The sequence below is a fragment of the Octopus sinensis genome, linkage group LG2 (genome assembly GCF_006345805.1).
Source record: "Octopus sinensis linkage group LG2, ASM634580v1, whole genome shotgun sequence".
NCBI classification, from domain to species: Eukaryota; Metazoa; Mollusca; class Cephalopoda; order Octopoda; family Octopodidae; genus Octopus; species Octopus sinensis.
In genome coordinates, this window is record NC_042998.1 from 155222678 (window position 1) to 155235675 (window position 12998).

General features: G+C 35.4%; 1 protein-coding gene across 1 annotated transcript in view; it reads right to left on the reverse strand.

Moving 5' to 3' along the window:
* The window catches only part of LOC115226447, a 577012-nt gene that overhangs the window by 323319 nt on the left and 240695 nt on the right, over positions 1–12998 (reverse strand). The window contains exon 9 of the mRNA XM_036500752.1: positions 12341–12570. Within this exon, the coding sequence (XP_036356645.1) occupies positions 12341–12570 (230 nt within the window). The remainder of the gene's footprint in view (positions 1–12340; positions 12571–12998) is intronic.

Sequence of the window (12998 nt, forward strand, 5' to 3'; positions counted from 1 at the left end):
ATCATCAATAATTACACCAAGGCTAGGCCACAAACCTATAACGAAATTAATAAAGAAGCTAGCATTATCGCCACCAGACTTAAATTAGATAAAAAAAAATAGAGGTCCTACCCAAAAAAGAGGCCTATATAACTTACCAAAGACCATAAAAAGAACTTCACATCTAATCCTAAAGGTAGGCTTATTAACCCAGCTAAATCAGATCTTGGTATTCTTAGTAAAGAAATTTTAGGAAAAATCAATGCGAAAGTCAGGAATGCCACTAGGTTAGTACAATGGTTCAATAGTATAGAAGTCGTTGACTGCTTTAAAGCCATTAAGAATAAGAATAAAGCAAGATTCATGCAATTCAATATTGTCGATTTTTATGCCTCTATCTCTAAGGAACTGCTAGATAAAGCCCTCACCTTTGCAAGCAAATTCATAGAAATCAGTACACTAGATAAGGACATAATCTTCCATGCTAGATAGATTGTACTCTTCAGAGTGGGTCAAGACTACCGATACAGAGAGTACTTTCGATGTGAGCATAGGGTGGTCATATGATGGAGCAGGCATATGCGATCTTATTGGACTATTCCTACTCGATACGTTGAGCAAGACTTTTCCTGACGTATACTTCGCCATTTACAAAGATGATGCCCTCGCCTTAAATGCAAATACCAATGGTCCAGCACAGGATCAGTTTAGGAAGGACATTATCCATTTGATGAAAACTTTCGGTCTTAGCATAACTACAGACACCAATATGACAGTTGTCAATTTCCTAGATGTATCCTTAGATCTAAATAAGAATATTTATAAACCTTATAGGAAGCCCAACGATAGACTTAGCTATATTAATGTGGGTTCCTGCCATCCCACCATAGTGTTTAAAAATTTAATTAAAATATTAGCAAAAGAATTTCTAGACTCTCCTCCAATAGAGACATCTAAATAAGGCTCTAAAAGATAGTGTATTTAATGAGGAAATAACCTATACACCCACCACCAGTCCAATAATAAAGAAGAGGAAACATAGGAATAGGAAAACTATCTAGTTCACATCCGCCTACTCACCCAAAGTGGCCTTTAATATAGACAAGTATTTCTTAGTACTGATAGATAGGCATTTTCCAGTCAACCATAGTTACAGAAAGCTCTTCAATAGACATAACTTAAAAATCAGTTTCAGCTCAACTACTAATTTTAAATATATAATCACACACAACACACAAAAACCACAATATAAAACTAGCTGTTCATGCAGAGATAAAAATTTGTGCCTGCTAAATGGAGCTTGCATGTCCGAGACCATCATTTATGAAGCCACCGTGGACTCTACATCCACTAAGGACATGGTTTCGATGAAGAAATACGTGGGCCTTACAGAGGGTCAGGTTCAATAATCACACCTTGAGCTTCAGGCACTGGGATAAAAGGAAAACGACTAAATTATCCAGTCATATATGGTCCTTAAAAAATAAAGGTGTCAGTTACAACATCCATTGGAAGATCTTAGCCAAGTGTAAGCCCTACACCAACGGCAGTGGAAAGTGTGGTCTTTGTGATATGGAAAGATGGCTCATCTGGAAAAGCAGCTTAGACACCGCCACATGTCTAAATTCAAGAACTGAACTTTTCGGATCATGCCCATATGTGGCTAAATATCTGTGTTACGTTTTTGGTCCCCGAGACTACAAATAAGACTTGCTTCCTATATTGTTTCCACGTACAAGCTTTTCATCTCTCTATACTTTTTACTTATATTTCTAATATATTTTTATAAAACTTTTATATATTTATAGAGATATTGTTTTATAGGTTTATTGCCCATATATTTTTTTTACACATATTTTTTCTGTTTTCTACCTTCCATCCTGCATTTTTCCAGTGCATATATAGACATGTATATGGAATCTTTTGTGCATGCGTGTGGATGTGTGCATGTGTGTGAGTATGTGCATATATAGACATGTGAGTGTGCGTGCATGCAAGTATGTGCATTTATAGATGTGTTTTGGTTATTTTTACACTTCTTTTTTACACATTTTTCTGTATTTTGGCTTTAGCCCTGTTTTTCCTTGTGCATGTGCGTATATAAACATGTACATGAACTTTTTTTGTGCATGTGTGTGTGCGAGCGTGTATGCAGGTATGTATATATTCTTTGGCGAATATCTGGGTGCACTTGTGTGTGTGTACGAGCGTGTGTGCGGGTATGTATATATTTTTTGGCGAATGTGTGGGTGAACATGAGTGTGTTTAAAGTGAGGGTGGATGATTATATAGTTATAGGCGCATGTGTGTGGGTATGTCGACGCACCTGTGTATGTATGGACATGCACAGTTATGCGAATACTATGAACATTTTTACTCCCTTACCTTTACTCCCTCCCTTGGTACGACTCTATAACACTGTCTCTCTCCCCTCTCCTACATTTCTCTGCCTTTCTTATTTTGCACTTCACTTTGATTTGTCTCTTTCTCGCTCTCTCTCTCTTCTCCTCCTCCTTGGTTCCTTGTTCCCCTTTTTTCTCTCTCTTCTCCCCCTCCTTAATTCTTCTGTCCCTCTTTTCCTCTCTCTTCTCCTCACACGTGACTGACTGACCGACTGCCAGCCTTTGGTGTTCAGCAGTCGTTGCGGCAAGACACATTTTTTTCTCTCTGCCCTAAGGCATTTTTCTAACATGCCAGCTCAAAGTTTACTCATCCTGTCGAAAGACGCCTGTTTGTGACGTCCTGTTTTTGTTATTATTATTATCATTATTGTTTTTACGTATTATTATTATTGCTTTTACGTATTTTTGTATTCATATTCGTGTAACATCATCCGTTTTTCCGTCTTTGCTTTGTATACATTCGAAGCTTTCTTCCAAGGAATCTAATGCACTTAGCTCAGATTTTCCTTGGGGCTGGCCAGATTGGAGCAATCTCAAGATTAATCAGCCGAAATTGCGAGGATGATCCGGTTCTTGACTGAAGATTGAAGGCTACGAATGTCCCGTCCGTGTTTTTTGTATCGTCTTCTAAATGTTTTGCTTTCTTGCCCCAGTTTGTATTTTTTTACATATATATATATATATATTGCAATACAAATGTAGTACTTTCTAGTAAGACAAAGCACCATAAGGGTAGAAGTATATATATAAAAACAGATAAGTGGCACCAATATTTACTGGAAAATAGCAATCGATGTAAATACAATGCTATTGTAAAGCTCTACTGCGTATATACTCGCAAAGACGTGTGTGTGCAACAAACATGAAATATTTGTCTTACCTCTAGGAAGAACATTAAAAAAATAGACTACCCAGAATTGGATAATGCAGGACTGGTTTTTGACTCTTCAAATACATTAGACAACGTAAATTTTATCAGTCTTCATCAGCTGCATTTACCTAGACAATAGTAATGCGAGTATACTGGCATTGATGTCACAACACTTGAAATATTATCCACAGATAGTAACATTGATTTCAAGGCCTTCCCACATGAGTGACTGGTTATTCAAAGACATTTATAGATTGCAAATTTATTTTGTCCAGTTACGTATCAGTATAGTGGTCATTTGCAAACTCCAGAGGTGACACTTTCATTTCTCCTTAGCCCTCACGTCACATAGTTGTTAATGTTTATTTCAGTTGGGTCATGCCCTTCCAATTGCTATAGATTCGTAATGCATCTTACGGCTGTGCCTGTCACCTGCATGGTGAGGAATCCTACATTGGGAGTGGTAACGACTAGTGTAGGGTAGTTGACTGCTTATTGTGATCATTCATCTTTTCGTTTCCTGTAGCTTTTTCCAGTGTCTATCGATACTGGAAAAAGGTTTAAGTATTTGTGAAGGGAACTTACTTCTCATCGACAACTGTGATTGTCACACGCTGATGACAGGTCAATACTCAGAAACTCGAGTCCGTGTGTATCATAAGTTGAAGATGGGAAGGATGGTTTCCCTTTGCAAATACTGATAGGGCACAGAAAGTGTGTCTATAGCCAGCTGGAGGAGGTGTCCTCCTGGTGCTACAAACTACAGTAGCATCCATCCTTAGGGGTTAGCCATATTTAAATGGCAAATATACCTCACGATGTGTTGTAGCTACTGTTTAAAACTTACTCTGAGGTTTATTATTACTCTCCTAGATGTATGTGGACATTCAAAAACTGCATTAAATAGATTTAGGAAATCCCTGAGAAGCTTCCTGAAGGATTTTAAAAATCTTAATATAATATTTGGTGTCAATTTAAGAGTAATGAATTTCCTAGGTGTTACCTTGGATCTGGTATGAGTTAGTATTACCCTTTTTGCAAGCCTAACAAATCCACCTCCAATATTAATGTCTCCTCAAATCATTGAAAATCCACCATAGATAGCATTGTTACTGCTATTTCAATAAGAATATCTAATTTGGAGATTTTTGATCCACATGCACCTGTTTACAACTATGTTCTGTGTTTAAGTGGATTTAAGACTAAAATATCGTATATACCCAATACAAGATTTGAGAACAAACTGGCTGGCCTACCACCAGACCATGTTGCGGAAAATCTTGAGAAGCACAACACCTTAGTTAGCTGTAAAAAGTACAAGCCATCTGGTAGATATATACATGGGAACTTTAAGAACTAATTTTGAAAGAAAAATAACTGCCGTGAAATGTTAAGTAGAACTAAGAACTCTTGCTTTAGAAGGAGAGAAGTCATATGGTTTGCCCCCACCCACCCAGATCTTCTCTTAGGGTAAGGAACCTCCCAAGTTATTCTTTAAGCTTCTCAAGGTGAACTTCCCTAAGAGTCATAAATATCATACAATTTGTAATAAATTCACCATAAAGTTTTCCTAATCGGTAATGCCCAACTTAGCCTCTATCATGGCATCTATCAACAGAAGCAAATTAAGAGGGCAAATGCAAAAGGAGTTGTCCCACGTCACTGGTTATAGCAATGGGATTGTAAGCTCCAATAAACCTAACACTGGTATTACCAACCTTTCGCCCTTACCAACATTACCAACCCACACAATGCAGAGACTTGAAGTGAGGCATATAGCAGACCTGGTTAACAATGTTAGAATTAGGAATAAGGGTAGGGAAGAGCTGGTAAAACCTGTTACTTCAGAGACCCTAAATTATGCCCTTTGAAGGGATCATGTCTGATTACTAATGTGATTACTGATGTGCCTCATCAAAGAAGAGGCAGTTCAGATAGGATCTACATTGGTAGTGCCGTTAATTTTAAGGCTAGATACAGAGCCCATATAAATTCATTTCCTAATGATAAATACTGTAATTTGACTACATTGGCTTCTTACATACAGAGTTTAAGGAGGGGCAAAAGAATTTACAATCTTGAATGGTCTGTGATTTCAAGGGCCCCTTGTTTTAGTGCCAATATTAATAAATGTAGGTTATGCATAAGGAAATCTCTCGCCATTCTCAAAACTTTTGGACCTAAAACATTAAATAAGTTCACTGTAATCATAAATTTTCTTCAATGTTTTTAAAAATATATAGGAAAAAGATTAAAGGTTTTAAATAGTATTACATTACTAGACTTTGATATCGGATACACTGTGCAATACTCAAAAAAGTACAAGAGATCTGTGGCCATTTTTATATGCAAAATGACATGGGAAATCCATCTCTGGCCTTCTTTTTGTTGAATTAGGCATAGTTTCTACACAATTGTCACTGTATACTCTTTTTGTCATTATTATTAAATTAAATTCTCTACCACATTGTAAAATGGGTTTCAACCCAGGGCTAGAGACCAATCTTAGTAACACCTAAAATGTGATTCAAAGCTTGTGTTTAATATTATTTTTTATCGTTCAGATCTTATTTGTTTTCAACAATGAGTGCAAGACAGTGCAAAAATGATCCAAACAGATTCTGTTATATCTGTGGGGAATTGACATTTGCATGAAAAGGGCAGTATTACATGCCATATCAAGAAAATATACAAGGCATACTTCGATTGTTACTTAGGAGACCAGGATAAGTCATGGGCTCCTCATGTGTGTTGCCTTACATGTGTGAAGACATTGAGTGCCTGGTAGGCAGGAAAAAATGCTCACATGAAGTTTGGTGTACCAAGGATTTGGTGTAAGCAGAAAGATCACTCTAATGATTGCTATTTCTGTCACCATGACTTTACGGGCTGTACAACAGCAAAGAAAAAGAAACACATTGTTTACCCAAAGTTGCAATCAGCAATGTGCCCAATAGAACACTCAGAAAATTTACCTGTGCCCAAACCTCCAGATCAAGAAATGCAGAGTTCCAGCAGTGCTGATGAACATTCCAGTGGTGAATGTGGAGAGCCCAATGATCCAGAAAGCGAGAATAAACCAATACCATTTTCTCAAGAGGCTGTAAATGACTTGTGCAGGGATCTTTATTTAACCAAAGAGAAAAGTGAGTTTCTGGCATCAAGGCTTCAAGAATGTAATCTTCTTGAGAAAGGAGTGAAAATAACACTGTACAGAAAACGTACAGAGGATCTGCTTGCATTATTCACCATGAAGGATGACTTATGCTTTTGTAATGATATCACTGAACTTCTTGAGCAACTGGAAATACCATATGATAAAACCAACTGGCAACTTTTCATAGATGCATCCAAGGACAGCATCAAAGCTGTTCTGCTACACAATGGTAGCACTCTGCCTTCTGTTCCCATAGCTTATAGCACAACCATAAAAGAATCATATGAAAATCTGAAAGCAATTCTAACAAGCATACAGTATGATGACCATACCTGGCATATCTGTGCAGATTTTAAGGTTGTGGCCATGCTTACTGGCCTTCAGCTTGGCTATACTAAATTTTGCTGCTTCCTTTGCTTATGGAATTCCAGAGCAAAAGCTGAACATTATGTACACAAGGATTGGCCGATCCGAGATGAAATTGAGCAAGAAAACACAACATTATGTACAAACCACTTGTGAAAAGTGATGGAATTTTTTTACCACCTTTGCATATTAAACTTGTTTTCTTTAAGCAATTCATGAAAGCCTTGGACAAGGAATCCTCCACATTTGCATACCTTGCAGAAAAGTTCTCTTCCCTGAGTCAAGCTAAAATTAAAGAAGGTTTCTTCATAGGTCCCCAAATTCGAAAAATTGTACTTGATGAAACCTTCATCACATATCTCAAGAGAAAAGAGAAGCTTGCCTTTGAGTCATTCAAGAAATGATTTTTATATATTTATGTGTTGTGGAATATAGATATAATGAAATTATGCCAGTAATGTCGCATTTTAAACTTGAAGAAAAAAGCCTTGCATATTTGTTCTTACCTGCTTCATGTGTGTATGTAAAATCTGTAAGAACAAATATGCAAAGCTCTTTTTCTTCAAGTTTAAAATGTGACATTGCTGGCATAATTTCATTATATTTATATTCCACAACACATAAATACATAAAAACAGAACAGGCACACAGACACAGACAAGAACAAGCACGCACACGCACAGACAAGAACAAGCATGCACATGCACATACACAAGAACAAGCATGTACACACAGACAGAGGAACAAGTGCGCACACGCACACACACACACACACACACACACAGAGGAACAAGCACACACGTACAACCGAAATTATGCTGAGTTTTTTTTTTTAAAAAAGACTTTGAAAGAAAACAATTAATTATAAATGATGGCAGACCAATGCTAAAATTACCGAATTTGCAAAGTTCCAACAAGAAATATATTCGACAATTTCAGACTAATTTATATGAAAAGAAAATATGGTTAGCTGGAAGTACTAGACTAAATTATTTTGCTGGTCATGGTTGTTATTTGGTTTAGAAAAAACTGTTTGGAGTGATAATGGTTATGATGATTAGACAATATACATATGGCCTTGCTAAAACATGAACGTTCTGAAAGACATATAAAATCTTTGATAGATCTTAAAACATTTGGGAATATTTGCAAAGACTTACAATTACATGCATATAAAAAAAGCAGGGATTGCAAAAGCATAATAAGAGGTTAGGCAAAATAGATACATTCTGTGGCACTAGATCGGTGCAGTTATTTTTCTTGGTTGCCAGGAATTATCATTCTGGGGTCATTTTGAGTCCAAAAAATCCAATAATCGTGAAAATTATATTTTCTTATATTTAATCAGTAAATATGACAAAAAATTGGCAAGCTATCTTAATAGTCTCTGTTTTCTCAGGTCTCTCAAACAGAATTCAAAATGACTTGATTGAAGCATCTTCAAAAGTTATGTTGGATGAAATAGAAAATGAACTGAAGCAGGCAAAATTTGTAGCTATTCTTGTAGATGAAACATCCAATGTATCAAAATATTCACAACTGTCATCTGTTTTACATTATGTTACGAAAGATTGCATTATTAAAGAAAAAATTATCAGTTTTAACGATGTTAGTGCAGATCATTCAGCAAATGCTTTATTTGAACACATTTTTAAATGTATTGAAACATGCACAAACTTATGATGTTGCCGCTACCGTGGTAGGACAGTTAAATGTATTGCAATCAAAAATAAGAGAGAAATATGAATGTGCAATCTTTATTCATTTTTTACAAATCACATAAAAAGGCTAATGTGTTAGATAACATAGTTAAAAAAGATTTTTCAAAGCTACAGGAACTAGATGGAAATACTCCTTGCATCTTGTTCTTACTATAAAAGAAAATTGTAATTTCCTAATCATCCTTTTTGAAGACATCATTGAAAATCCTGAAGCATGGAATGAGCTTTGTTTCCTTTCAGGTAAGCTGACATCTGACTGATCAAAGAAGACTTCAAATGTAACTGGTAGCAACTTCTCTCAAAAATAGATAAAATTTGGAATCATGATGGTACTATGTACCTTCAGAAAAAGGCTTTGGTCTCAAAGGATGTCCATGCTGACATGGTTGTTACATTACAGGATAATGCTCCAGTTTTATCAACAGTGCAAAAGTAGGCTGCTGAATTTAGGAGAAAGGAGAGTCTTGAAGATGATCCAAGGTTTGGACGTCCCACAGCTGCCACTACTGAGGAAAACATTGATTGTGTTTACCACATGTTGATGGATAACAGGTGATTGACTACAAATGAAATAGCCAATGTTATTACTAATAACAGGACATTTGCCATAAATGCCTTAAATGCCTATAACACCTTATATGCTATAAATGTCGATATAATGCCATAAATGCCTATATAATGCCTGTTATTTAATAGTAACGAATCATTAGGAAATGCATCCAGTTCTATTGCTGTTTCTGTTCATCTGTGGACCATAATTTCAACCAGGATTTGTGCAAAGCTTTTATTGATGCAGATATACCAATATGGAAATTAACAAATAAAAGTTTGGAATCATATTTGGAGAAGTACACTGAGAAAAGTATTGCAAACGAATCAACTCTTAGAAAATACTATGTAGACAAATATTATGCAGAAACTATGAGCAAGATCAGGGAAGCTGTTGGAGATAAGCAAATTTGGATTTCGATAGATGAAATCACTGATTTGTTGGGCAGGCACCTTGTGAATGTTATTGTAGGTACTTTAGAAAAGTCCGATAGCCATAGCATGCATTTACTAACATCAGAATTTCTTACTGCTACTAATAGTTATACTATCACTCATCCGTTTACTTCTTCTTTAGCATTACTGTGGGCTGATAGTTTCAAGTATGACACTGTGTTATTATTTGTGATAGATGCTGCACCTTATATGAAAAAGGCTGCTAAAACATTACAGGTTCTGTTCCCCATCATGATCCATGTAACATGTTTAATATATGGATAGCATAGAATTGTTGAAGAAGTACACTTACTATTTCAAAATGCTGACAGGTTGATTGCAAATGGTAAAGAAATATTTCTTAAATCTCCATGTAGGTGTGAACTTCTCTGCAAACATGCACCAACACTGAGTTTACTTCTGCAACCTGTTCTCATGAGATGTGGGATGTGGATAACCACTGCATCAATATTATTCCTCAAATTTTGATACTTGAAATAAAATTTTTAATGCATTAAACAGTGAAGAAGCTTCCTCTACATGTATTGTCCAATATTTTATTCTCAACTCCAGTGTTCATAGTGATCTCTCCTTTATTGTTGCATATTTTCAAATGCTACCACAAACTACACTAGCTTTAGAAAATCAGATATTTCTATGCTAGAAGCTCTATATTTGACAGCAGAATTGAAAAGGTGAGGAGTACTCCTGGAGAGAATGGCAGACACATTGCTAAAAAGTGCCAAAAAGTGATTGACACCAATACTGGCCAACAACAGATTAATGATATTGCAAAAGTTCTTAAAGGGGCAAATAAACAATATGTTGAAAAGCTCTCGCCAAGTGGCATAGCATCTTTCAGACATGCACCTTTGACATTGGTCAAAGTTGAAAGGTCTTTTTCAAAACTAAAACATATGCTTTCAGATCGAAGGTTGGATTTGACCTGTGAAAACGTAAAGAAAGCTTATAGTGACATCTTGTAATAATACCTATTGTAATGGTGGTGATGTTTAAACGTTTTTGGTTATTGTGGTTTGGCATTATTTTCTTAGTTTTATTTAATTTCTATTTTTAGAAAGAGTGTTCTCTTTTCTATCTATATGTTTTCTTATTAAAACTTTTTCGTTTCATATGGATTATAAATTCCATTAATCAAATTGTACAAAATTGTTATCTTATTTAACATTGAAATAAATATTTTCAGTTTTGACTAATTTCATTTTATTGCCTGTGTTTTAAACACTTTCTACTGAAAAATAAACAGGCTTAACCCTTGCTTCATGACTATATTTATGATCCTATCAGCATATCTCGTTAAGCAATACTTCCTCTTCATTACACAATACTAATTTTTAGTGCCATAAACATCTACATACCCTATAAATACTATGTTTACTTGTTTAAATTCCTATTTGTTAGTGGTATAAATGCCTATTTTAGTGCAATAAATGCCTGCCATACATGCCTCTTTTTAAGTGCCTTAATGTCCTGTCCTTAGTTATTAGCATATTCTGTGAGAGAGTTGAGAATACTCTGCACAATATGAACTTGGTTCATGCTTGATGGGTGACACCTGATCAAAAGCGCACCAGGTTGATCACATTATAGGAATATCTGACATTGTTTGAGGCAGATCCAGCTAGTTTCCTTGAACATTTTCTAGGATGTGTGTTGGCTTCATCACTTTCAACAGAAACAAAGAGACAATCTATGCAGTAGAAACACTCCTCTTCACCCGCTCCAAAGAAAGCAGGGAAGGTGATGGCCTTAGTTTTTGGAATGCAAAAGGCATTCTGTTTATTGACTATCTTCAAACTGATCACACTATCAATGGAGAGTTCTATGCCAACTTGCTAAGGCAGTTGCGACAGGCTATCAAGATCAAATGCCCAGAAAAACTGATGAAGGGGTTCTTGTTTCATTAGGATAATGCTTCAGTAGACAAGTACTTGGTTTCAATGGCTGCTGTGCATGACTGGCTTTGAACTGGTTGACCACTTTATTTCAGTGATTTGGGTCTATTTGACTATCATCTGTTTCCCAATATGAAAAAATCACTTGGCTGGGCACCAGTATCGCAGGCATTTATCAGTCTTAATGATGTTAGTGCAGATTGTTCAGCAAATACTTTGTCTGAACATGTTTTAAATGCACCAGGTCTTATCTGATGTTAATGACTTTTTTGACCAACAAAGTAGCTTCTTCATCAATGTGATCCAAGCACTGCTACACAGATAGAAGTGTGTGAACAGTAAGAGGAACTAAGTTAAGAGTATGGGTACTGCAAATGCATTGTGGGATATTGTCTTATATAAGAATAAAGCTCTGACTGCTATATCTCTTTGATTACTCTTCCCTTGTTCACATTGCCAGTGTATGATGTATTCATATAAATACCTACATATCTGTTGTATTTTTGTGGAACAGGGAAGACAGAGAGACTATTGACACAACTTTTCGGGTTAACTATTAGTTTTTCTTTTAGGAGAATATTATCTTTCATCACAGGCTTTTAAAATAAAATGAAAAAATTATTGTAGATATATTGATTTCAAGACTAAATTCATTGTAAATATTTATTTACATCTTAAACAGATTTATGAAGAGGAGTAAAACTATGAAAATATGAGAACTAGGTTTATTTGAAATTACTCATATATCTACTTTTTATATCCACATTTCAATGTATCTTCTGAGTAATTTTTCTAAAGATACATACTTCAATTTTTAGCTTGTAGCTGAAAATGACTTTCTGTTAAACAAAACTTCAGTATATAACAATGCAAAAGGGGAAACAATTGAGATTAACAATTAAAATTTAGATTTTAAAAAGATGGAGGAAGAAAATATTACTAACCCAAAATTGGCATATTGATCAACAAATACACCAAGTTCCACTAGGAAAGCATCAGAGATACTTGGCAAAACCATACTGTCTGAGGGCGCAGGAGGTTGCAAAAATGTATTTGCCAAACTAAATGCATTAGCTTTTGAGGTATCATTACATTCAGAAGCATTTTCTGCTAATTCAGTTAGTTCTGGCATTTTCATGTGTTTCATTTGTTCACGTTTTCTGGCAAGATTATTCTGAGGAAAAAACAAAATAGAAAAAAAATATTAATAATTTAGAAAAATTGATAAATTCTTATATGAACCAACTACAAACTTTTACTGTAACAAAGATACATTTCTCCTAAATGAATCAACCTATAAAAATATTTCACTCATTTTCACTAAGCAAATGGAAAGGCCCACTGTAATTGTTGCCTTAAAAATACAGCACAATGATGCTGGGATAGCTCAGTTCCTGAAAGTTTTGAATCCTTAGTTGTCAAAGTTTGGAAGGAGCTGGAATCTGTTGATGGCGATTCAACACCAGCAGCTAAATGTAAAATGCATGCACAGGGTCCTAATACCATCAGAACACATAACCTTATACAAAAAGTCCAAGAAATAATCAATGAAAACTCCAGAAAATCAATCAAACCTCTCAGTTTCAGAATGCACTATCAGAA